General features: G+C 46.8%; 1 protein-coding gene across 1 annotated transcript in view; it reads right to left on the bottom strand.

The window, feature by feature from the left end:
• CSMD2 (CUB and Sushi multiple domains 2) overlaps window positions 1-27,108 on the bottom strand; it is a 655,178-nt gene that overhangs the window by 121,394 nt on the left and 506,676 nt on the right. Inside the window, exons 27-32 of the mRNA XM_025355777.1 lie at window positions 24,806-24,997; window positions 19,509-19,647; window positions 14,120-14,307; window positions 3,878-4,072; window positions 2,734-2,850; window positions 949-1,062 (exon numbers count right to left, since the gene is read on the bottom strand). Of these exons, the coding sequence (XP_025211562.1) occupies window positions 949-1,062; window positions 2,734-2,850; window positions 3,878-4,072; window positions 14,120-14,307; window positions 19,509-19,647; window positions 24,806-24,997 (945 nt within the window). The remainder of the gene's footprint in view (window positions 1-948; window positions 1,063-2,733; window positions 2,851-3,877; window positions 4,073-14,119; window positions 14,308-19,508; window positions 19,648-24,805; window positions 24,998-27,108) is intronic.

The following is a 27,108-nucleotide window of genomic DNA, read 5'->3' on the forward strand; positions in this document are numbered from 1 at the left end:
TAAATTCACAAATAAAAAATGCACAGGCCAATAAACACATATAAAAATTTAACCTAACTAGTAATAAAACAAGGCAAATTAGAAAATGAGATACCATTTTTCACTTTTCAAACTGATGACGCTTTTGTTTTTTTAATTACCTGGTTTTTGTAAGAATAAAACATGCCCTCTTATTGTTGGTGATCAAACTGACAAGATCTTTCTAGAGGGATATTTGATAATCTGCACAAAAAGCCTTAAAGATCTCACATATCCTTTACGCTGACAATTCCACTTCTAGATATTCTAAAGTGACAGAAATGTATATAAAGATGTATGTACAATACATTGCATTACTATTCATAAGCACAAAACATTACAATCTAAATGTTCAATAATACGGAATTCGTTACATAAATTTTAACTAATTGTATGAGATATTACTATGTGGCACTTAAAAATCCTAGCCTAGAAGAAAAAAATGACAGAGAAAAGCTCGCAGTGAATATTTCAATAAAATATGTATATTGGTTTGTTGAATAAAATATGTAAACATCGAAGTAGATACAAAGACCGGAAGGAAATCCACTACATCTTGTCAGTGGCTCTTTCGGGGTAGTCTTTATTTTGATTCTGTATGCAATTATTTTGTTTTGTCACTGTTTTCTATGATGAAAATGCAATACATTTATAACAAGAAAAAAGTTGCATTTGAATACGAACCAACAGAAGGCTACACCACAAGGGGGCGTTGCAGACACAGCCTGGGTGAGGGCAGCTGCTGAAGGCCCCGCTAGTTGGAGCTCTCAGGAGCTGGCCGCTGCGTTGTAGACAGCACCAGAGCACCACACTCATGCACAGCCCTAGGGTTCCACCTGCGGCCATGGGGTGCTTCTAGAGCCTCCTTCCTTTAGCCGGCCGTGATGCCCCCAGCCCATAACCGTCCCCACCCTGGCCGAGCCCCGATACCTGTGTGGGAGCCCGAGAGGGAGCTGAGGAGCCGCGAGTGCTGGCTGTGGCCGTCGTGAACCTCCACCACATCGTTGAGGGCCGTGTGAAAGAAGGCGAACTGGCCAAACACCACTGTGGAGGAGACGCGGTGTGGGGACTAGGCAGGCGCGCTGGGGGCAGGAGAGGGGATCTCGGGGTCTAGGGGTCCAAGCCAGGAGGAAGGCAGCCCTGGGGAAGTTGTTGGTTCCTGGGCTGTGGCTTGCTGCACTGGTTAGTGCAGCCGCACAGTCTGGCAGTGGCCAGACACCCGGCACAGGGAGGGCACAGGGAGGGCACAGGGAGGCGGGGAGCTGGGAAGGCCGGGCTGCGCTTCACAAGGGTCAAGACAACACCCGCTGCACTCAAAGGTCAGGCGGGTGGAGGCGAAACGGAACCAAGTTTGTTCCTTTCCCAGATAGCAGCTGCAGCAGCTACTGGAGGCCATCACAGGGCTTTTGGTACCATCCCTCATTCTCCATGTGATGTCAGGACTCCACATTCAGGCGTCCCAAGGCCAGTTAGTCAGTGTCATTGAGTTGAAAACTGTACACAGAGATCTGTAGTGAGTGCTGTGAGCTCCTTATTACTGGGGGGATTCAAGCACAAACTGCGTGCCCACCTATCAAGGATTCTGCTCTGGACAGCCTTTCAGGACTTTTCTAACTGTGATCCTGCAGGTCTGAGGCTCCTGCCACCTCAGTATATTGGGGAGTGTGTGTACATGTACATAAGTGTCCTGGTTCTGGGGAAGGAGTGGGTGTACTGATGGCTGGAGCTATGGGTAGAGATGAGACTGGGAATTTATAGAAGACAGAGAACATGTCTCTCTCATCTCTGCAACTCCAGGACCCAGCAGAGTGCATGGCCCCCAGTGGGTGCTTACTAAATGTTTGGTGAATGCCTCAAGCATCAGGCCTTGCTCTGTGCTTGCCCCTCCTGTCTTGGGGAATAAGGAGTTAGCTCTCTGCAGGCTGCTCCCTCCCTCCTGCTTCTCCCCTAGATGGTTGAGACGTGTTGATGTCCTTTGCCACACCCAACATCAATGGTGTTTAGACATGGTTGTTAGTCCTCCTACAAAGAGGAGATCCAGGAAGAAAGAAGCCAGCCTGGTCACCTGGTTGCCCTTCATCTTTCCGAATGCCTCCAGGGCTGGCGGGATTCTTGAATGTCCCCACTGCCAACAAGGTAATGAGCTTGGTTTTTTCTGCCCACATCTCTTGGAATCTGGAAGTTTCTCTGTCTTCCCAGGGCACTGGCCTGTTTTTCACTTTTTTCTTGCTTGTCCTACCAATAGCTTCTGGATCAGGCTTTGGTTCTTAGCTGGGACACCAGAATGATGTGGCTCCTGGTCTCCCTCACCTGCACTTTCAAGCCCAGCTCCATCCCATTCCTTTCCTCCCTCCTGCTCCTTGGCCACTCACCCTGGGTTCCTAACAGGTCTAGATCTGCGGCACCTCCCTTAGGACTTGGGCCATACTGGGTAGCTCCCTGGGGCACCTTGCCTTCCCTCTGTCTTGGCCAGTTTCTCACCAACCCTGTCCCCTTGGTTCTGGCGGGGCTCACTTATGCCCTTCTGCCCTCTGTGTCAGGAATGTATTCTACAGCCCGTTTTAGAACGTCAACACTCAGCTGTCCTTTTTGGGAGACTGTTCTGCAGTTCCCACAATGGGGCTGCATAATTGGGAGGAGTCTGAGGAACTGTCCATTCTGGAATGAGGGTGAGGAGCCAGAAAACATATGAACAACAACAACCCAAACCCATACCATAGTCCTTGGGCACAGTAACAAAATACAAGCAGATCTGTCCACTGGTGTAGTTCTGGGGGTAGTTGGGGGACAAGACCACTCCGTCCGAACCCACATACTGTCCCCCACAGGGGGCTGAAAGAGAAAGAAATAGAGAGTCAGGTGACCTTGTGGGCCTCTTACCAGTGACCATCCTTTGTTCTGCTCCAGCCTGAGCTTCTGACCCCAGTAGGGCTGCCCTGAGGTGGGCGGCCCCTAGCTTGGAGAAGGGAAGTCCTGTGGACCCTGCCCTGCCCAAGGACATGCACCCCTGGCCTGGCATGTGGCCTGAAACTTGCCCTGGAGCTACCGAGGGCCCTCTTGGGCAGGTGTCAGTTCTTGCCCTCTACCTATTAACCCTGGCATTAGTCCCTGAAGTCACAGCCTTAGGGAGCATATTAGGAACTTCCTCTGCTTACACGTGGGGCTAGAAATGATCTGCTGCCCCTGGCTGACATCTGACCTGGAGAATGAGTGTCAGCATGAGCAGGGAGCTGAAGCTTCCCTGGACTAACCCCATGGGGAGCGGCCAGGCCATGTGACCCAGCCACCTTCTGTTCCCCTCCACCATGCCCATTTTCCACAAAGGGCGGGTCTGAGCCTGCCTCTCTTACCATGACAAAGGGGTACCCTTTGCTTTTCAATGGGTGGTCACCAAGCTCTTAAAGCCCTGCTACTCATTCCTATCCCTCTTGTCAGGACCCCCATGGTTCACCCAGACCCACCTGGAATCAGCGCACTCTGCAGGCCTTACTTCGATATAACTGATCTCTCAGTGATTTTCCCTAGGCCTAGGAACTAGTCCAGGGGCCACCTTTAAACGACTTCTCCCTGGTGTGAGCCCCCTGATGTGGCATGTCTGGAGGCCTCTGTTGAGGGCATGAGCAACTATGTGAATGGGGGTGGGGATACCATGTGATCTGAGATGACACCTTGACAGGAACTGCACACCTAGTGAATTATAAGCCACTTCTGTACACATCCACAGCAAACCCAGGTGTGCCAGGCTGGGAGGAGCCAGCCTTGAGGACCATGCCCCCTTCCTTTCCCTAGCCCACAGCGCCTTCTGCCCCTGGCATGCCCTCAGTTCCTCAGACCCCTGCCATCCCCGGGTTCCCACCACCTGTGCAGACTGGCCGGGGATTGTTCCACACGGGCTTCCCATCAGGCCCCAGGATGCAGCTCAGGGTCGAGGCGCCCTCAACTTCATAGCCTGCGTGGCAGTAGTAGGTGACAGAGGAGCCCAGCTTCAGGTCGGACCCCACCCGCGTGCCGTTCTTGATGGAACCAGGATCAAAACATGACTCCCGCGGGTTTTCTGGGAAAAAGAAACACAAACACGTGCACACACACAGACGGCTCATGAGGAGGCTATTCTTGGGCTGCAGGGCCCATGAGGAGAACCCGACTTTAATTAGCCACAGAGCGCACAGGGATGCGCGACTGTGGCTCCTATTCCCCTCAGGTCTAGAAACGTCTCTAAATTTGGGTAGAAATTGAAGGATGGAAATCACATTGAAGAGGGCAATTTCCCCGCCTCTCCCCATATTCTTGCCTTGACCCGCAGAGGAAGGAGCCCCAGCAAAATCCCTGAGGCCCTCTCTCATCCCCTGCTCGCTCCTCCCAAAGGGAAGCATGTGTTTCTCTGACTGGTGGGGGCTGACGGTCCCTGGCCCACATCTCAGCTGCCAGCAGAGTCATTGTGGTAAAGGTCAGTGCTTAGGCACAGCCCACCCCTTTGCTCATCTTTGACCCCTCACACTCAGCAGCCTCCTGGCCTTTTGTGTTCCCCTAAGAAGCAAGGCAGACAGTCTGCTTTTGGAGATGCTCTTTCTCTTCCTCTCTCTTCTGCCCCATCTGTACCACTGACTGGGGAGTGGAGCTGGCATCCGTTCTACAGGCCCAGTCACACCCATCTGTTGCAGGTACTTCTGAGTGCATGGATACCAATACTTAGATTCAGGGAGGAAGTACAAAACCCACTTCCACCTCTGGGTTGGGTTACCCGACCGGTGGGATAAGTTGATGTCTCCAGTGCAGTTTTCCAGGGCTTTGTATTGGGTATTGGGTGCTTGCCAGTTTATGAAAACGACAGTATTTTTTCATGTGGCTATTGATCCTTATATGTCTTCTTCCCTATCAGTCATACAGTGACGTGAGTAACAGTCCTCTACTCTGTCCCTCTGCACCAGACAAGACAGCTCTTGACATTGCCTGTGGCTTAGGAGTACTAGTCCAGGTCCCGAATCTCTGTAGGACACTCTCCAGCATCCCTCACCATCAGCTGGAAATCCCGAGCAGCTCCTGGGAGCCCATGCTCATGCTTCTATGCATGATTGCCTTTCCTCATTTGTTCCTGTTCCTTAGAACAGATTTCCTGTTCTAAGATAACTGATGGTCAAGAGGGTTGTCACCAGGGCTGGGAAGTAATAGGACACAGCTGAGGCCAGTCAATACCAGGGATATGCAACTGAGTATCAGGTTGATTGATGAGCATTTTGGAGGATACATTATTGGGGGGCAACAGAGAGGTCTAGAGATGGGGACTCACAAAAGGGTACTGACAGTCCGTGCAGAAGGACTCAGAAATTCAAAGAGTGGAGCTGAGGAGGGAAGAACCAGAATAGAAGGGATCAGAGTTCATTCATCAGAGATGAATGGCTCAGGAGGAATTTTGCTGAGGGTGGTCCTTGTCACCTGGGTACCTTCTAGATTACCTACACAGGAGGCAGCACTGCTTGAGGCTGTCACTCAGCTGCCAATCATCTGGTTGACTGATGGGATGTGACTCTGAGAGTCTCACTCTTGCATGGGAGCATATGAGACCATCCTGCACCTTAAGTCGTTGTCCACAGCTGAGAGTGGAGCAGCTCTGGATGCACTACTGCATTTAAACCCAAGTGGGACCCAGAACGTGGCCACTCATTGCAGGGAACTCCTCAGCGGTTTCCCCATGTGCCCCGTGATGCATTGCCTTGACCTCCTTTATCAAATCTGTCTTCTCCATATGCCTAGTGGCTCCGGCCAGAATAGAACTGGCCACTGGGTGACCCATATGTGAGTCATAGAGATCCAGGGATCTGTCATCATGTCTTTTGTTTCTTCTATCCTTTTTATAAATTCAAAGTGGGTTAAACCTTAAAGTTCAGAAAAACTAAGTAACTTGGAATCAAAGTTCACACAGCTCATAAGAGGCAAAACTAGCTGTAGTCCCCAATAACCACTTTCCCCACCTTCATCCTTCAATAACAGAACTCTGATTTTATCCAGAACTTCAAGGCATCAGTCAAAGTCTACATTTCCCAGCCTCCTGGGCAGCTAGGTCTGGACAAAGAGATGTAAACACGAGTTAGATCATGTCTACTGAAAACAATCCAATAGCCTCCTGTCTCACTCGGGGTAAAACCAAAATCCTAACAGGCCTTCGAGGCCCTGCACATGTGGCTCCAGTAGTCCCCTCTGTGACCTCAGCTTCTGTCATCTCTATGCTAGCTTTGCTCCAACCACACGGGCCTCTGGTCTTTGTGGCTCCCTCTCTTACCTCTTTCAGGACTTAGCTCAATTTCGCCTTCAGTGACACTCTTTGAGCAGCTACTTAAAATTGCAGTACTCCTCTCCCCAATGCCCCCAACACTCTCCTCTGCTATATTTCTCTCCACTGCAGTTAATACTCTCATCGACTCTATATTGACCTTATTTTTTTCTGTCTTCCTCTACTAGAATATAGATTTTAGAAGGGCAGCTGTTCAGTTTTGTTCACGGCTGTATTCCAGTGTCTGTCACATGGTGGGCACTTAATAAATATCTTCAGTGGATTATTGTGGAACTTCTAAAAAGGCTGCTTAAGGGAAGTTGACTCAACTGAGGGAAATGCCTATTGGCCTTTCCTTCTTTCCATCTTTCCTCCTTCTCTCAGTCTAGAACTCAGACATGATGGCTGGAACCTCAGTTGCCATCTTGGATCTGAAATAACCTTGAAATGGGATCCATGGACTAGTATGGTAGAGTAGGGAGACACAAGGAGCCAAGGTGGAGTTCTCTTATCAATCCTGGGCTCTGTCCTCCAGATTTCTTTTACAGGAAGGCTGATCAACGTCTACTTCGTTTAAGCAACTGTGTTTTTGGGTAACTGCTGCACCAGCATTGGACCCTAGCTGGGTATGACTGGCCCAGAATTTTACAGATGTCAGAACGTCCTTTCTTTCCTTATTTGTGTGGCAAACTCCTACACTTTTAATGCCACCTTCTCTCTGGCAGAATTCTGTTTTTCTTTCCCTGGTTATAACACGTATCACACTATTTTGGTAGCTTTGGTAAGGGTATTTCTTTCTAGTAGGTTCTGAACTCCTGGAGGAGAGGGTTCATCACTTAGTCTTCTCATAACCCTGGCAACTAGCACAGAACTTGGCACCGAGGCTGGCCCTATTTGGCACATAATAGAGGCTTAATAAATGGCTGCTGAATTGTTTGGCTGAATACTTTGAGGCTTGGAAAATCAACAATCACATCAATGATTCCAACTACAGACTCTATTCTATATTTACTCACACGTAAGAGAAAGATGAGCTCACCATCCCAAGCATTACCACATTAATAATAATGACAAGGATAATGATAGTGATGATAGCCCCTTACATAGGAATATCACTTCATAATTTTCAAGGCACTTTCCAAACCGTTATCTCATTTGTGTCTCACAATACCCTCTGCAGAAGGCAGGGCCAGTTATGCTCATATTCAGTTTATAGATGAGGAATATGGTGATCAGAGAGGCTAAATGAGTCTTCCAAGCCTTTCAGCTATTTAGAGGTAGAATTAAGACCAAAATCAGGTCTTTAGTCAGCCAAACCAAAGCTCAGCTGTGATTGATAACACTCAATGACTAAAACATCATGGTGATTATAATAAATAAAACCAAAGCCCTTCAAAATGGGAAAATGAGAAGAGCCAGCTTCTCTCTGGTCCTAATAGATGAGGCTTACTTCCAAACCTTAAAACTGCAAAACTCTGAAAACAACCCAAACATTCAACCAGTAAGGAACTGGTTACAAAGGGTGGATTAGGGCCATCTACTGAAACACTAGCAGCTTTTTAAAAGAATAGCACTATTCTTTGAATACTGATATGGGAAGGAGTCCAAGATCTATTCTTGGGCTCACATACAAAAAAATCAGATTACAGATGAGTACATATGGTGCAATCTCATTCATATAGAACAGGGATCAGCAAACTACAGCCCACAGGTCGGTGGCTGCCTGGTTTTGTAAATAAAGTTTTGCTGGAACACAGCCATTTGTTTACATATTGTCTGTGGCTGCCTTTAGCATTACGAAGCAGAGCTGAGCAGTGGCAACAGAGACCATCTGGAGTAAAAATACTTACTCTCTGGCCCTTTCCAGAAAAAGTTTGCCAACTCCTGGTGCAGACTTTACATTACTTTATATTTATAGAAAATATCCAAAATGAGATACCAAGCTGTTAATAATGGTATTGCACGGGATGATGGTATTTGGGGGCATGCTAAGTCTTTAAGAGTATATCTTATATGTTTTATATTGTTTTATTTTTCCAACAAACATGCATTCCTTTAAAAGGAGGCAGAATGGAAGATAGTTCTATTTTGCATTTAAGAAGAATGACCCCTAACAGCAGCAGGTGGTGGGAATAGGGGTGGTAGCCAGTGTGGCCGTAGCTTCCAGGCCTACAGTGTTACTTCCAAGGGCTTGAAAGAGAAAATACGTGCTTTTTAGGACCTTCCATTAAGAATCGATTCACTTTGGTCTTTCCTGTGTTATTTCAGATTCTTTAATACACACTTCAAACTCTTCCCTCTGAAATGCCCCTGGCCCCCACTCCGGCACGGAGGGCTTCTACTTAACCTTTAGGGCTCTGTCTAAATGGACTCTGCTCAGAGAGGCCTTCACTAACGACCCTTCTGATTTCTTTCTCAGAGAAGCCTGTTGTTTTCTTTCCTAACTTCTTATGCTTTCTACTTCTTGCTGTTTCCCTCACTCACCTGTAAGTTACATTAGGGTAGGGACCATGATTACTTTGCTCCCTGCTGTATTCTCAACACCCAGCACAGTGCATGGCATGAAGTGGGAGTCACCAAGCATTTGTTGAATGAATGAATATGTCTCGCATGTGCGTGGATGTTTCAGCACGTTCCTGCCTAGGAAAAGCCTGCCACACAAGCTGGTATATGAGAATAAAGGGCCTTCCCCCCACTGGTTCTGCTGATATCCGTGGCCTGGAGAAAGACACACACCTCCCTGTGACTCTATTTTAGTAACTGTATCCAAAAGACAGGATCCCTGCTGTTCTCTGTTTCCTTTTAGCAAAGGGTAAAGCTACCTAGGAGGATGAATTCAGAATAGAAGTGCCTCTGATCAATGGTGTAACAGAAATCCACAGATGACATGACTGCATTCAGAATCATCTCCTAGAAAGTCTGCCCAGAGATGACTAAGACACTACAATCACCCTTCAGAAGCAACAGAGACATCTAAAGCCCCACCCTTCTTTGCCTTAGAACCAGGTGGGCTTCCAACATCTCATCTACCAAAGGGTCCATCAGTCTAGTTGTCACGAGGATGTGAATTCCGTGGAGGCAGAGACTTTGTTTGGTTTCCTGGTCTGTTCTAAGAAGGTCTGGCACGTGGTAGCTGCTCAATTCGTATTTACTGAATGAATAAACAAAAATGCCTGATCTGCTCTTGCCCCTTCTGCAAAAGCCTAATCCCATGATGCTGCTCAGTGGACACTTGAATTAAGCCTGGTCCCTCAGATGATCCTTTGGGATCTGAAACTGGAATATAAATTGGGAAGTGATTCGAAGCCAAGAGTGATCCAGGCACGGTGGCTCACACCTGTAATCTCAACACTTTGGTAGGCCAAGGTGGGCAGATCACTTGAGGTCGGGAGTTCGAAATTAGCCTGGCCAACATGGTGAAACCACATCTCTACTAAAAACACAAAAACTAGCCAGGTGTGGCGATGTACACCTGTAATCCCAGCTACTCAGGAGGCTGAGGCAGGCGAATCACTTGAACCTGGGAGGTGGAGGTTGCAGTGAGCCGAGATTGCGCCACTGCACTCCAGCCTGGGTGACAGAGTGACGCTCCGTCTCAAAGAAAAAAAAAATGTCAAGAGTGAGACAGCCACACTTATCCCAGGAGAATGGAAAAGCAAGGACAATTGATCTGCAGGGAGGGGAGAATGTAGCAAGTGCTTAGAAGGAGGCAGGGAGGAGAGAGAACGATCCTGGAGTGTGGGTGATGGTCTCGGTCTGTGCCTCTGCCATCCTGATTCCAGTCCTTTGGGAGTTGATGCTTTCTGCCCTTGGGCTCTTGCATTCTAAAAATATTTTGCTTTTTTGTGTCAGAGTTGTTGTTATCTGTATTGTTAAAATATAGAAATCTTTTAGCTTAAGTTACTTAGGTTGTTAGTTGTTTTCTTATAATAATGTCTCCTTTTTGTGTCAGATTGTTTTGAGTGGGTTTCTGTTTCTTGTGTTTTTATGATAAGTTACCCCTTTGTTTGCTTAAATTGCTCTGAGTGGTTTTTTGATTTGGAACTAGATATTTCCTAAGATTCTACCAAACTGTTTCTGCTTCTCACTTGGGAAGCTGGGTGTGGAGAAAGTCTCCTGGTCTCTCTGCCTTGGGTCAGAGGAAGGGTTAATCTCAGAGAGTAATTTCCACTGTGCTAAGCCCAACTAAGTCCAGCAACATCTCTCTATGTGGGGCTCTGGTAGGCCCCTTTCACCTCCCTAAGCAAGACCCCTGAAGCCACAGCTCCCAGGATGCTCAGACTCTCAGCGTTAGCAGAGCCCCAGATCTCTCTAAAAGACATGGACACTGATGCCTCCTGGATGCAGAGGCCAATTCTGCTTTTCCTGAGGACCCAGCCCTGCCTCCATGTGGAGGTCCTCAGTGGGCTGCTTCTCCATCTATGGTTCCCTCCAGACTCACAGGGTGTGGAATGTCTAAGTTCTTTGCCATGGACTGGTAAAGCATATGGGACACATACATCTATCACAAATATTCATATTATAAATATCCCACACTTATTACATGTGCAAAACATTATGCTCACACTTTATATCTTCAGCAAACAGAAAAGAACATGTACTGTGTTCCCCTGGGTTAGCCCCATTCTCCCTTCGAAACAAAGGCACAGCAAATGCAATACCAATGACATAGTAGGAAAAAGGAGGTGGGATGAAAGTGGGTGGATCAAAGTACATGTCAAGTACTTATTGGCACTGGGCACTCTGCTTGGTGCTGTGTCTATTTGCTAACCCTCACAACAACTCCTTCATTTAGTGTCACTGTCCCTTTTTTGTGGATGAGGAAGCAATGCTCAGAGAAGTTAGGCAACTTGTTTCAGGCCATACAGTTATGAAGTGATGGAGCCTGCCCTATAAAGAAAGATATTGTGCATGGGAGAATATCATCAAAGCCATGGGACCTGATAGCAAAGTAGACCCATTCCAGGAAACCAAGAATCCTGGCATAGGCAGAAGCAGACCAGAGGGTAAGGCAGGGGTCCCTGGGTTCCACCAAATGGGCTACTAGACCAGAGGCCCAGGGAGATAGTAGAGAGTGACTAATATTAGGAGGTGTGTAGTCTGGGAAGAAAAGAAGGAAGGAAGGAAGGAAGAAAGGAAGGAAGGAACTAATGAAGGATGCTTGAGGTTTTCAATAGGCACCCCCCACCCCTCAAACACACATAGTTAGCTTTATCTTGGTACTTGCACTACAGAGCCTCATAGGGTGATGCGGGATGTGTCTGTAGGCTGTGCCTCTCTTCTCCCTTCTCTCCAATAATTGGCTGCTTGGCTGACTCAGATGGCAGCTGGGGAGGTCTTATTTCCTGGGTTATGGTTTAGATCTAAAGACCCCTCTAGATACCACCTTGGATCAACAGGCAAAAGTGGAAAGAGGATTTGAAAGTATGGCTCTCAGACCATGAATTTCCCTGGAGAAGATCTGGGGGAGAGACGGCCACAGTCAGGTAGCCATGAACAAGGTGACTGGAGAGGAAGCTGAGGGGGTTTCTACCCAGTAGCTTACTGTATCCAGGGAAGCTGAAATGAAATCATCTTATAAAAAATGAGGCTGACAGGGGTGACATTTGGGGTGAAGTTTGGAATCTCTGCCAAGAAGAACTCAGTTGGGTCAAGTCAGAGGCTTCTCTGGTAGTTGCTAAGACTTGGCTGGGGGAAATGACATCACCTGTAGTGACTCTAAGTATCATGTTTGTGCAGCTTCGTCTGGGTGTCCTCAGCCGTGTGGGTGTGGGTTCAACAAAGGGTACAGTTTTGCAAGGTGTATGCACTTGGAGGACTAGGGGGCAGGCAATTGAGGGTACTGATGAGAATATGAAGGAAGAGATGAATAATAAGAAATGGTGATGACATGGGAGTGGGGATGGTGGTGATGGGAGCAATGGAGGTCCCAGACTGGGTCTAAGTCATGGCTTCTGTTAGAATTCCAAAGTGTCTGACTGTGCTGATATCAGTGTGTGGAAGAGGGTTTGGGCCCAGGAGGTTTACCAAATGGCAGGTGCCTGCAGGCAGAGAGGATGGCGGAATATCCATTCCCTAGGCCAGCCCCATGAGGCAAGAAGACTACAAGTAAAACATTCTCCATTTTGCGCACCAGTCTTCTAGAACTGTACCTGGCAAACAGGAGATAATCGAGAACTATGAGGAGTTCAATGAGTTGATGGATATGGAGCACTTAGGATGGTGCTGGCAGCGGGCAAACACTAAGTCTGCCATTATTCTAATTAGTGTTATGTGAGCTTATGTGAGATATTCCCAGGGGTGGCTGGAAATATTTAATTAGGGGACACTTTAAAAGGTATCTGAGGTCCTATGTTATGCAAGTGGGGAACATGAGCCAGAAAATTTTTAATTTTAACTGGTAATGTGACCCCATTTGTATGCTCAGGCTGATGAGGCCTGGGTGAACCTGGGTTATAGTTACAATAACAAAATCTATCATTCCCAGAGCATCTGTAGAGTGTTTAGTATATATGGAGCATTATACATACACACACACACACACACACACACACATATATTATATATATATAAAATATGCATGTATAAAATAGCTTTTAATCTTAACCTCCTGCAACATAATTATTACTAGCAACACTTTGTAGATGATGTTCCAAGAGATAATAACTTGCCCAGCTCACAAATCAAGCAAGGAAGGGAGCTGGGATTTAGATAATGGGATTTGAGATAATTAGGGAAGACTAAAAGGTCAAAAAGAGATAATAGCGTAGAAGACAGTGGAGTGCTCGAGAGCCTGGAACTCCTCTTACTACACTAATAATATTTGAACATTACAGAATGCGTGATATGTGCCAGGAACTGTACCACGGACTTTCATGCATGCACTCACTGATCTTTCCATCACTATGAAGCAGGAATTTTCCTACCATGGTTTTATAAAAGAAGAAATGCCTGAGGCTTCAAGAGGTTCAATACTTTATCCAAGGTCACGCACATGTTAAGTCGTAAACATGAACTTTCAATCCAATTAATTTGACAGTCAATGCTCTTAACCGGGCAGGGACAGCCTGTTTTTGTAAGTGAATTTTTCTTAGAATGCAGCCACGCTCATTTGTTTATGTCTGTGACTGCTTTAGCACTACAGTAGTAGGGCTGAGTAGTTGTGATAGGTAAACCTACAATATTTACTATTTTTAAGAGAAAAATTTCTGACTCTTACTTTCGACCACACTATTGAACTTGCCTTAATTAGCACAGCTGGAAGGATGAACAAATGTGATCAGGAGGTATCAGAAAGTGACCAATCTATGACGAGGTGTCAGAGTATGGCCAAGGAGTGTCCTTGGGACACAGGTCTAAGCACCGTGACCCTAGGATTAGATGGGCTGTCCATAGGGATGTTGAAGTTACCCAGGATGGTGAAAAGCTCTGGGTGGAGAGGAAGATTGAGCCTCATATCAGAACCCTCTTTAGTGAAGTGCAGTACCCAGGAAGATATCAGCTGATAGCTATGAAGTGAGGGTATGAGGCTGAAGTAGACTTAGGAATGACCCTCATTAAAAGAGAGGAGAAGAAGAGTAGTGGTTGGAAATAGATGGGGTGCAAAAAGAATGCTGGTCCCCTTTTTTCCCACCCCTGGAGAATATAGGCGTGAAAGACTAAGCCATCTGGGGGGCCTCAGGAAAGGCAGGTTTTTTGCAGGCGGCAGCAGTGTTAGGGTTGGTGTGGGTTTGCCATGGTCCAGCCCAGGCTCTCCTCACTACGCTACACTACTTGCCCTCTGCCATGTTGGCTGGACCTATCCTCAGTACTCTCTGGCACCAGGGCCCTTACCTGTATAGTCAATGACGAAGCCAGCATTGCTCACAGATGCATCGCTGCGGAAGGCGAGGAAGAGGCTGTTGCTGCTGCTTTCAATGCGGCCTGGGAGCTGGGAGCCATAGAAGCTTCCTATGAGAGGGCTGAGAGAGTCCCGTCCGTCGTAGATATGGAGGAAGTCATAGCCAGGTTCCAAGTTAAAGCTGGGAACAAAAACATCCCACCCCCACCCACTAAGGTCAAATAAAGGCTTTTGCTGGGGTCTTAGGCTCAACCAAAGCATGGGGCCTCCCGGGGAGCAAGCCCACCATCCCACTGGTACCCAACCCTTGAAGACTGGCTGGTGGGAAGGGAGAAGATGAGGCCCTGATGACCTCAGTCAGGTGAGAAGATGGAAGAGGCAGGCTCAGGGGCAGAAGAGCCAGATTCCAGTCAGTGTCCAAAAATCTGGAGCTGAAAACCTAACGTCCTCCTTATACAGAAGGGAAAATGAGTTGCCAACTCTAGACACCAAGTTGTCAACCAAAGTAGGTCCAAAACCCAGGTCTCTTACCTGACACTAATGTCCTTATACTGTGCTGTTCTGAACCTCATTTTCTAAGAGAGAATGAACCAACTAGGGAGCCATTCTCAGGGAGGAAGGGGCCTGTTACCATGAAGGACCCTAGCTTCATGCCTTCATCCCAAGCCAGTACTCCAGCTCTCCTCAGGGTCTGCTATTGCCCCACTCCTAGGACCCACAAATGTCCTCACCCTTAGCTATTCTGACCCTGGTGTGAGGGAAAAATCCATTTTAAAAACTTAGATGAGCAAATTGAATATTTGAGTTCATGAATGTAATTTATCCCACTGGAATGGCTCAAGTGAAAATGATGGAAAATGCATATTATGAAAAAATTATGCATGGAGTTCAAAAGTTTTTTGTATCAAAATCAACTCACACTAACTTGTTAACATGTCTGCATAGGATCTAACGTGAGGCATTAAAAAGGACAAGATATCAGCTTAAAAAAAGCCTCTATCAGAGCAACCTGAATTCTGCTAAAATTGAAGCAAGAAAAAACATCAAATTTATGGTGATGCTTGGGTAGAAGGATGGTGACGTCGCTGATGCTTTACAAAAGGTTTATGAGGACAATGCCCCAAAGAAATCAGCAGTTTACAAATGGATAACTTGTTTCAAGTAGGGAGGGGATGATAATGAAGATGAAGCCTGCCAAGGCGGATCTCCACATCAATTGGAGAGGAAAACAATTAATCTTGTTTGTGTCCTAATTGAATAGGACCAATAATTAATAGCACAAATGAGAGCCAACACCATAGACATCTTGACTGGTTCAGATTACACAATTTTGACTAAAAAATTAAAGTTGACCAAATTTCTACTTGATGGGTGTCAAAACCATTGTGCCTAGGTCAGCTACAGACAAAGGCAGAGCTTTCAATGGAAATTTTAAAAATGTGGGATCAAGATCCTGAAACATTTCTCCCAAGAACAGGAGATGGAACATGGATTTACCAGTACAATCTTGAAGACAAAGCACAATCAAAGCAATGGCTACCAGGGAATGGAAGTGTCCAGTCGAAGCAAAAGTGGAGCAAAGGTCAAGGTAATTTTTTTTTTTTTTTTTTTTTTTTTTGATGCTCCAGGCATTTTGCAGTTGATTTTCTGAAGGGCCAAAGAATGATAACATCTGCTTCTTAGGAGTTTGTTTTGAGAAAGTTAGCTAAAGCTTTAGCAGAAAAATGCTTCAGGAGAGAGTCCTTCTCCCTGACAACAATGCTCCTGATCATTTCTCTCATCAAACAAGGGTAATTTTTCAAGAGTTTCAATGGGAAATCATTAGGCATCCACTTTACAGTCCTGATTTGGCTCCTTCTTATTGCTTTTTGTTTCCTAATCTTAAAACATCTTTAAAGGGCACCCATTTTTTCTTCGGTTAACAAAGTAAAAAAGACTACACTGACATAGTTAAATTACCAGGACCCTCAGTTCTTCAGGGATGGACAGAATTACTGGTATTGTTGTTTACAAAAGTGTCCTGAACTTGGTGGAGTTTATGTTGAGTAATAAAGTTTATATTTTTTATTTTTATCTTAAATTCGATTTTTCCACAAACTTTTTGAAGTCCCCCGTATGCTTGCGCTCTGGTGCAGCAATTCCACTCTTAAGTATATATCTAACAAAGGCAATTGATACCAATCAAGTGTGCAAAGATGAAAACAATAGAAAAGTAAATGAGCTTGCAGAGAATAGATTTCAGATGCAAATTTGCTCATGCCCAGTCACGGACTGGGATACTCAGATACAGCAAGTCCTTAGCATTGTCCACAGGCTCTCAGAAACCATGACTTTAAGTGAAACGACATAAAACAAAACCAACTGTTTGTTTCTCATCAACACACAGGCTGGGCACGGTGGCTCATGTCTGTAATCCCAGCATTTTGGGAGGCCAAGGTGGGCAGATCACTTGAGGCCAGGAGTTCGAGACCAGCCTCGCCAAAATGGCGAAACCCTGTCTCTCTACTAAAAATACAAAAATTAGCTGGGTGTGGTGGCATGCACCTGTAATCCCAGCTACTCGGGAGGCTGAGGCATGAGAACTGCTTGAACTCGGGAGGGAGAGGTTGTGTGAGCCAAGATTATGCCACTGTACTCCAGCCTGGGTAACAGAATGAAACTCTGTCTCAGAAACCAAACCAAACCAAACCAAACCAAACCAAACAAAACAATATAATGAAATGACATTGAAGGAAACATTTGAGGACCTGCTGTACTTTGTTTTACTTAAAGTCACAGTTTCCAAGAACCTGTTGATGACATTGAGGACTTACTGTATTCTATTTGAGATTGAGAGTAAAATGACTGCTCTACCCTTTGGCTAAGATATATAGCAGGGGGAGGAGGCCACGCATCTCTAGGACAAAGGAGATAAGGCAGGCTAAGAGACAGGATGGAGGAATGGGAGGCAGGGCGCGCAGAGCCAGATGTGCACTGGCCTCCTTCCCACCTGGCACCCTGTCACACTGGTGTCAGTTGCGGGCTCACCACATCACTGCTGGGTGACATGGTCTTCTTGCCCCTGTAATTCAGCTTCTTGACATCTGCTTTTATGAAAGTCACCAGTGAAGGGTTTTGGAGGGAGTCAGTCTTGGTCACAAATGATGGCATCACCACTTCCTAACTAACTGCCTTCTTTCTGTCCCTCCCTTCTTTCCATCATCAAATTTTGAGCACCATCATCAAATTTTGAGCACCCTCGATATTCCACGCACTGTGCAAGGTGCCAAGGACATGGGGACATGTCAGACACCACTTCTGCCTTCAAAAATTGATGGTGCCGTAGGAAGTGACAGACATGTCAACAACAAAATAATGTATAAAGTCAGCCCGAGGCAGAGCAGAAACACAAAGCAAGGTTCCTTGGGGAGGATGAAAAATCAAACGTTTATGGAGGAAATCAAGCCTGAACTGAGTCTTGGGAGATGAGAAGACCCTTAGAGATAGGACAAGGAGAGAACAGGAAGTTGCTGTGAAGGCAGAAACAGAGGCAAAGTCATAAGGGCATGAAAGAATCCAAGAGGCCCTGGAACTGCAAGAAGTTCCATCTGGCTGGAGCTCAGGGCTTAGGATGGGGTGGGCTTAGGATGGGGTCGGGGGGCTGACTGGAGAGTTAGGCAGAGACCAGATTGTTTGGAATGAAACTCCAAAGTTCGGGCCTTTATTTATAAGCAATAGAGGACCATGTTAGGATTTAAAAATAAAGGATCTCTTTGTTTCTTTGTTTTTGAATTGAGGTATGATTTACACCGTGTGAAATGATCAGCTCTAAGGTGTGCCACTCTACCAGTTTTGACACATGCATATCAAGATCCCGAACTGTCCCACCACCCCAGAGAGTTCTAAGTGCCCCTTCCCATTCAACCTTCCCTACCCTCAGATGCCAGCACTGATCAGAATTCTTCACCAGGGATTAGTTTTGCTGATCCTACAATTTTATACGAGTTGAATCATACATTATGTACTTTTTTATGTCTGTCTTCTTTCACTCAGCATAATATTTTTGGGACTCATCCACGTTGTTGCATGTATCAGTAGTTCATTCTTTTTTATTGCTGAGCACTGTCATTAGAGGATGTTAAAATGGAAAGTAGGGTGGTTATTTCAGCATTTTTGAGTGACACGATCACTCTGACAGCTAGCTAGGGGAGAGATTGGCATGGGAGGCAAGATGGGGCAGAGGAACCAGCTAGGCGATGAGGGCAGTAATTCAGATGGGAGATGATAGGACTCAAACCAGGACAGGAGCTGGGAGGATGGAGAAGAGGAAAATACACGAGGAGAGTGAAGGCGGTAGAGGCTGCACGCCTCCGTTGCTGCTAGTGGAAGAAGCCGTGAGAGCAGGTGTCAACGCCAGCCCCGAGGCTCAGAACAGAGCTCTTCTGGGGGAGAAAAATATGCTTGATTTTGTACACGCTCATTTGCAGTGTCTGCAGGCCGCAGACAGAGATGTCCAACAGCTGGAGAGCGAGGCTGACGCTCAGAATAAAGCCAGGGTGGGCGGCAGAATGGAGTCTTCCATTTATAAGAGGAGAGTGGAGACACAGGAATGAATGAACTTGTCCAGGAAAGGGGTGTAGGGTAAGAAGAGGAGGTCTGACAAAGCCCGGCAAAGGAAGATGGGTTAACAAGAGGTCCACGTGACGTCACAGAAGAGCTTGGAGAACTGGAAAGAGTAACTTCATGCAAACCAAGTGAAAAAGCAGCCTAAGGATGGAAAGGGTGACCAAGAGGTGGAGTGGGATAAAACATGGAAAGGCCTTTTGTTTGGAACCAGGAGTTTGTGGGTGGCTTTTATCAGAGGAGTTTTCAGTAGAACTGTGGAGGCAGAAACCAGGTTCCAGTGGGTTGAGAGTGAATGGGAGGTGAGGAAGTAGACGAAGGCAGAGTAGTTCTTTTGAAGAGCTTTCCTGTAGCAGGAATGGGAGAGCAAGTGCAGGTACTAGATGCGGAGGTGCCTGGGACCCAAGCCCGCCCGTTTACACCTCTGGGGTGGGGTGGAAGGGGCCAGGGAAGCAGACTGGGAATGCAGAGGGCAGGGCAAGGGCGTCCAACAAAGGCCTCCTTTCCGAGTCCCAGTATCTTCAGAGGTAATGAGGAAATAATAATTGCTTCCTCACAGATTACTACAAGGATTAGATGTGATGATATGCATGAGACCACTGAGCGCAGTGCCTGGCACATAGATGTTCAATAAATGCTAGTTTCTCTCTCTCGGCTTTTTTACCTCCCATGGAGCTGAGAACTCTGCTCACACACCTGAATACTCACCTGGAGACCCAGGTCCCAGAGCCCCTAGCTGCTCTGAACCCTTCGTCTCCCACCCGGGGGAAAGGTACATACATGTTAAATACCAGGGCGATGACGTAGTCTGGCGAGACGGTCACTTTCCAGTCACACTCCTTCCCTGGTGGGTAGGGTTCTGGGTAATTTGGTGAGAGGATGACTCCAGATGGTCCTGTCAGGTCTCCCCCGCAGGGAGCTGAGGAGAGAAGAAGACGAGGGTGAGGCTGCCTCTTCACCCTGGGCCCATTTTCATGGGCGTTGCTAATACACTATCGAGAGAGGAGGGGCTGAAGCTGACAGGCTGAAGTTAAACCTGGCTTAGGGACTCAGGGGAAGGTGAAATGATGGAGTTCTACTTTAGAGGGGTGGGAATGTTTTGGAAATAGTGGTGGTGGTGCACAACATTTCGAAAGTACCAGATGCCACTGAACTGTTCATTGAAAAACGGGTAATTTTATGTTAGATGCATTTCACCTCAATAAATTATTTTTTAAAATACCTGGCCCTGTTGCTTCCTAGCAACAGAGTTCCTGTGAACTTAGGGAACTCATCTAGCCTCTCTGGCCCTTGATGTCTTTCCTGTCATAAAAAGAGACAATATCTTCTTTGTGGGGTGGTTGTAAAGATTATGGGAGATGTCTGCTAAAGCATTTGGTAGAGAGTGAATGCTTGATAGATGGAGCCGGCACTGTCTGCGCACCTATGAAGTACATGGCCTTCCTTCACTGCCTCACATTGGCTTCCAGGCGAGCTTTGTGGGTACTGACTGTGAGTTCCTGTGCACTGGATGTCAGGAGGAGTGGGAAACAGGCTCATGTTCGCCTGCCAAGCGCAGCTGGTCTCCTACGCTACCAGTGCTCCTGGCATCTGCTCGCGGCTGCAGATACCTTCCAACTTTCCAAAAGGCCTTGTCCAAGAGTATGTGTGTACCTCAGTTGTATGGAGCTATTATTAATCCCCAATCAGTCTACATGGTTGCCCTCCCCTGAGATGACAGGTCTCTCAAGCAGGTGGGGAGGGAGAAAGTGGCCAGGTAACACAGCAACCTATTTACCTCGGGACCTTCTGGGCAGCTTCCCCAGAGCCTGGCTCAGGTCTCTTCCTCCATGGCTGGGGCTGCTGTACCGTGGCTTGAGGACTGGATAGAGTAAAACTGGGAAGTGTGTGAGGTCATTAGCGGGATGGCCAAGACTATAGGTGTGGTTTGGTCTGGAAACCACAGGGCACCATCAGAGGTTGTAAACACTGAGCCCATAGGAACACAGAAAGCCATTTAGGGGCTGGCTAGAAAATCCAAGATGAGTCTTTGTGGGGAGAGCAAAAGGGTATACCTGACTCCAAAGTTGGGAGCAGCCATCGGCTTGTCATAGAGCTGAGCACTGCTGCTTTGGCTGTGTCGTGGAGCCACCTCTGGCTGTGGGTTTTACTCAGGGTGAGGCTTAAAGGGCTGGGTCAATCCCTAACAGGGTCTCAAACAAATGGTAGATCTTCAGGTCAGGCCACAAGAGCCCTAATGTGGCTGAACATAAAATTGGAGTGGTTGTGAGTAGTCTGCTTTTTGTTCCATGGGAAAATATATCCCAAGAACCATCCTGAGTTTCAGAAACGCTCAAATAGGCATCTATTACGTATCAGACTTAACAAATCACATTTTAGATGCACTATCTCATTTATGTCTCATTAACAACTCAACGAGCAATGGATTATGCTTCCTGATTTATAAAGGAGGAAAGTGAGTCTCAGAAAGCCTAAGTAACTTGCCCAGAGTCACTCTGAGACTCAGACTCACACAGGACTGGCTCCAAAGTCTGTTGTTTTCCCCTCTTCTACTTCCATATGGTTGGTGGCAGTAACCAGAGTAGAAGAGGAGTGCTTCTCCCCACAGGCCAGCAGGGGAGAGCACAGCTGTTGCAGGAGCTTCTGAGCGAGGATGGTGCCTTAAGTTGGGTCTGCTTATGTCTCACTTGTGTCTCCACCACTGAATCCTTTGGGAGCAGAGGGCGAGATGAATAGGGCCAACCAGAGGCCAGTACAATCAGGCTAGACCCTGGAGCTTAACAAAGCAAGACTGTAATGTCCAGTCCATGGAGTGTGGCCTTGCCCAGGCCAGCCTAGAAACAGAGCCTGACATGGCCAGTGAGAGTGGAAAGTGAGTGTCGTTATCAGAAGTCCCAACTCTGGGGAAATCTTCCCAAGGGGCACAACAAGGCTTCCATTCTGGGTTCCCAGCCTCCACCTCCCTCTGCCAGCTCAGGGGCTTCTTCCCTTAAGTTTGCCACAGATGGGGTGAGTCTCTGCATTTCTGAAACTGCGCCTGTTACTCTCCCACCAACCCCCAAAGTACTGTCAGTGTCTCTGGGTTCTAGGCTGCTGTCTGAGCACAGCTCTCTTCTAGATGGCTCCATGTCATCAGGCATGTGCTTCCCACTCAGAACCCCAGCATGGGCTTCACTGGCTGCTGCCAGTTGTGCCCCAAGGCCTTGCATGGATCCCTGGGCTGCCTCACCAACAGGAAGGCTCCCACTGCTCAGGGTTAGTTGTGGGGTCCTGTTGAGCTTACTAAAACATGGTTGCCCAGATGGGAGTGGGTGCAAGCTGCAGATCCTTCTAGACAGCCAAGAAGTGGGCAGGTTGGACTGAGGGCAAGAGTTGTGGAAAGGGCATTGATTTGGAAGTCATACAATCCTGGGCTCGAATTCTGACAATGCCACTCATTGGCTGTGTGAGTTTGGGCTAACTGTCCACCCCTCTGAGCCTCTACTTCCTCATCTCGAAAGTAAAAGAATAATGATAATAATGGCTTCTAATATACACAGTGCTAACTATGAGCCACATACAGTTCTTATTGCTTTATAGTATTTTCTTTTTTAATTCTCAAAACAATGCTAGAAGGTAAGTACTATCATTTTCTCTATTTTACTGGCAAGGAAATGAAGGCACAGGGAAGTTGAGCAATTTGTCTAAGGCCACACAGCTTGCTGTGGTGAAGCCAGACCTGAGCCAGGGAGTGGAATCCCGAGATCTAACCTCACCACAGAGTGACTTCAGCTGCAATAATGCAGCTAAAATGTTTAGCTTGGTGCCAATCACGGGGACAGCATCCAATGAGTATTTGTTTTCTTCCTTTGCTTCCTCCCTGTAATGAAGGGTTATCAAGGCCAGCTAGACCCGCTCATGGCAGAATGCCCAGGGAGCTGGAAATTAGAAGCATGTCACTGGGATTTCCAGTTCGTTTGAGAGAAGAGGCAAAGGCATTTATTTTGTTGCCTGAGAAACATTTCCCAAAGCCGAGTGTAGAAGAACGGGTGATGAAAACTGAATTAACCTCTCCACCCTGCCCACTGCACATTTATTGCTCTCCTCAGCTTAGCACAATCCTCCTCCTCCACTTGGGACAATCTCATCTCAGGACCTGCTTTTCTGTAAAATGAGTCTAAGGAATTACAGCCTTGTAGAAGGCTGAATTTGGAAGGAGCCTCAGAGGTTCCCAGATTCTCTCCTGGGCCTCAGCAGAATTCCCTTAGCAGATGGAATCTTGGCTTAGGGAAGGGAAGTGAGTCTGAAGATTTGAAAGAAGGATTCAAAGAAGCGAAAGATGAAAAGAAGGAAGGAAGATAGAAAGGAAGGAAATTAGTATTTCTTGAGATTGGGGTTAGGCGTGTCCTCACCCCACAATGCCATAAGGGAAGTGTATTTACCCTCACAGACGAGGAAACCCAGGCTCAGAGAGTTGAAGCAATTTCCCAAGGTCATCAAAGTAGTAAATGGCAGAGCTAGAAACTAAATCTGATTGTGTCTACTTCAATATCCCATACTGTTCCCTACACAGCAGAATACGTAGTGAAGAACTCAGCTGGATCTGAAACTGGGGTCTCAACCTCCTGCCCCACACACCTATGTGGCTCCTAATTCCCACTGAGGCGCAGGATTTAGTGTCTCACCTTCAGGGCCAGGCCTCAGAGCCAGGCCTGGAATAGGCCAGTCCTTAGATGCCTGGACAGTGCACTGCTTCCCATTAAGCCTGCGGGTGCAGGCCAGGGCAGACGCTCCTGCAGGAGCTGTCTCAGGAAGTCCCTCGCACCTATCTCCAGCAGGGGAGGCGGTGTGGGAGGTAGGAAAATGAGAGGCTTTGCATTCAGACTGGCGTGGGTGTAAATCTTGGCTCTGCTATATCCTAGCTCTGTGATTTGGGACAAGATATCCAAATTTGTCTAAGTTTCAGTTTCAAGTGTAAATGAGGAAATGGTGCTAATTTCAGAGAGCTGCCGGGAAAGTTAAATGAGGTTATCTAAGTAAATGTCTAGTATGGGGCAAGTACACAGTAAGGACTCAGTGACCATGGGTTCTCTTCTCTTCTAACAGCCAGCATTGACAGGGGAGATAAACACTCATTATTTCACCTGAGCAAAATAGCCATGTGGAAGTGGGCACCTGGAGTGTTTGTTTCTATTTACCTTTCTTTCCCATCCCAGCCTCCCTTCAAGTTCCCTTCTCCTCTCAGTCTCAAGTAGTTAGAGGTAGGATTTTTCAGACCCCACCCCTTTTAAGTGATGGGACCTCAGACAAGTCTCAGGTCCTTTATGTCTTCATCTCTCATACAGGAAGGTTTTAAGTCCGAAGAAAGAAAACCCTGTAATCCCAGCATTTGGGAGGCCAAGGTAGGAGGATCACTTGAGCCCAGGAATTCGAGACCAGCCTAGGCAACATAGTGAGACTCCATCTCAACAACAACAACAAAAATACAAAAATTTGCTGGGTGTGGTGGCGCAGGCCTGCAGGCCCAGCTACTTGGGAGGCTGAGGTGGGAGGATCACTTGAGCCCAGGAGGTCAAGGCGGCAGTGAGTTGTGACAGTGCCACTTGCACTCCAGTGAGACCTTGTCTCTAAGACCGAAAAGAACCAAAAGCCAGGTAACCAATAATTTCCTTGAGAACAGGAAAAGCAAAGTTGTTTTCTTTACATTCTGAGCCTGTGGGTGCCCTTCTATTGCTTCAGGTAATAGAAGGGTCATTTTGGAACCTGTTAGCCTTTACTACCCAAGATGACCCATTCCTCCTCCTGACCTATACAGCCTGGGCCAGAGAGGAAGGGACAGACTTGTCTGACTTGGAAATCTCTGGGACCATTTTAGCAAGTGAGGAATTTGTAGTGCTTTGTGTGTAGAGTGTGAATGTGAGTGAGTGCGTGTGGGGACACATGCATGCAAAGCAGGGTAGATGATGGGCTTTCTGCAACTTTCATCTGTTTCAATTCTCTTGGCCCCAGGCCCAAGATGCAGCTGCAGAGCATGGAAGGTTCTGGAGCACACAACTGTGAGCCCCAAGGGCAGAGTGCACCCTGCAGCTGCTTTGTACCGATGCATGTTGGCGGGCTGGGCTGCCAGAAGAACCTGTTCTCGATCTTCACACAGCTGATCTCTGCACTTCCCTGCAGCGCGTAACCAGGGTCACACTGGAACACCGTGGAGTCGCCGGCTTCCCAACCGTCACCACTCCGGCTCCCATTCTGCGGGATACCAGGGTCATTGCAGGACGTTGCTGTGGACACTGGGGCAAGGAAATAGAAGAGAGGGTAAGGTTGCCTGGGTGTCTGCCACTCAGGAGGCTCCCAGCTCATCACCCTCCCTGACTGCCCCATTCGTGCACTGCCACAACCAGCATCACCTCCCCACCATCAGCAGCAGCTGTGGCCACAGTGCCACTATTCTCACTCCCGTTACTATCACTGCCTCTACCACCACTTGTGATCACATTTGTCACTCTCACTGATATCACCACCACCATTCTTCCAGTACTTCACCATTACTGTCATCTGCCTGTCATGAGATGCTATGAGTTAAGCATGATTGTACTGTTATAATTATAGATCTGAATCCAGCGTAAGAATACAAGCATTGTTACACAAACAAAGCATTGCAAGTTTGTATAACGTAACTAACATGATCAGAAGGAGGAAGTGACAAGATAATCAAGTCTAAACTCCATGTGGCTCACGGTTGTAATCCTAGCACTTTGGGAAGTCAAGGCAGGAGGGTCACCTGAGGTCAGGAGCTGGAGACCAGCCTGAGCAACACAGCAAGACCCTGACTCTACAAAAAAAATTAAAAAATTAGCTGGGTGTGGTAGTGGTTGCCTGTTGTCCTAGCTACTCTGGAGGCTGAGGTGGGAGGATCCTTTAAGCCCAGGAGTTTAAGGCTGCAGTGAGCTATGATCATGTCACTGCACTCGAGTGTGGGCGACAGAGTAAGATCTCATCTCACAAACAAACGAACAAACAAACACATAAACTCCATATATTCAATTGGAAGGGTTTGCAAAGGACTTTGGGAGTTGGCCTGCCTAAATGCTGAGCAGCGCTTGTGAGGTTACAGGAAGTTACTGAAGTTAGGTCAAGATCATGCTCTCTCTTGCAATGGCAGACAACCAAGGATCCATCAGACTGAAACCATATTTGAAGAAAAGTCAGATATTTGTAGCAAGTGGGCAGAGAAGAGTTCAAAAATAGCTGAGATATATTAAAAATCCAAAATACTCAGGAATTTGGGAGATCTTCGTATCTAGTATCTAACCTAGTTTAACATAGAGCAGGTGTTTTATAAGTGAATACTGAATGAATGCTAGATGGAAAGAATACATAAATAGAAGAATGAGTGGGTGAATGAATGAACAAATGTGGCATGAGAAAACACACCAGAGGAACAGATGCAAGAGTTAGTCCAGAAAAAGGAATCTCAAGAGTTGGAACAACCCTGGCTGCCTCCACGGTCCAGAGCTAACAGCGGGGCCTGGTCCCAGTCCCCAGCTATGTCATCCCTCATAGACTGTGCTCAGCAGACTCTAGGGCAAGGAGGTTCTTGAAACCACAAGATAAATAATACTCATTTGATTGGAATGTCAGTTTTCTCAACATTTTAAGGAAAAACTACTTTTATACCAAAACAAAAGAATTTATTCTGGATTACAAGGTAAAATTCACATTAGTTTTTAAGCAAAAATGTGAAGCCTTAAAGATATTTTGTGCTTGCTACACCCTCCAGACCTCCTGGGGATACACACCCATCCTCTTCTGCTATCAGGAGGACGTCAATGGAAAAGTTTGAGAAGCAGCAGCCTAGGGCAACTGTATACACTGATATCACTAATTATAACCTCTAGGATTGTATACGAGTCTTGAGTTACACAATCTGATACCTTCTATTCAATAACACGTAAAGAAGCATACAGCAAACTATGGCCCACAGCCATATCTGGGCCTATGCCTATTTTTGTAAATAAAGTTTTACTGGAACACAGGCACACTCATTTGTTTACATATCAACATCTGACAGCTACTGAACTTATTTATAAAGTCAAACATGCATCAATCTTTTTCCTTCCCAGTTAAAACCAGACTTAGCTTTCATCTCTAGCTTTATAGTGCACTGTACACATGTAAATAATCTCCTAGAAGAAAAATAGCTCATTGTTCTGGCCATACTTGGAAGGATTATTTATATGGGAGGGAATAGAGTACAATGATTAAGAGCTTAGGTTTAAGACTCACACACATGGGTTTTGCTATTAACTGGATGACCTTGTATGAGAAGCCTCAGAGCCCACATCTGCAACATGGAGTAATAATGGTGCCCATACTGTAAGGATCTTGTGAAAATTATAAG

Source organism: Theropithecus gelada, chromosome 1, assembly GCF_003255815.1.
Source record: "Theropithecus gelada isolate Dixy chromosome 1, Tgel_1.0, whole genome shotgun sequence".
Classification (NCBI taxonomy): domain Eukaryota; kingdom Metazoa; phylum Chordata; class Mammalia; order Primates; family Cercopithecidae; genus Theropithecus; species Theropithecus gelada.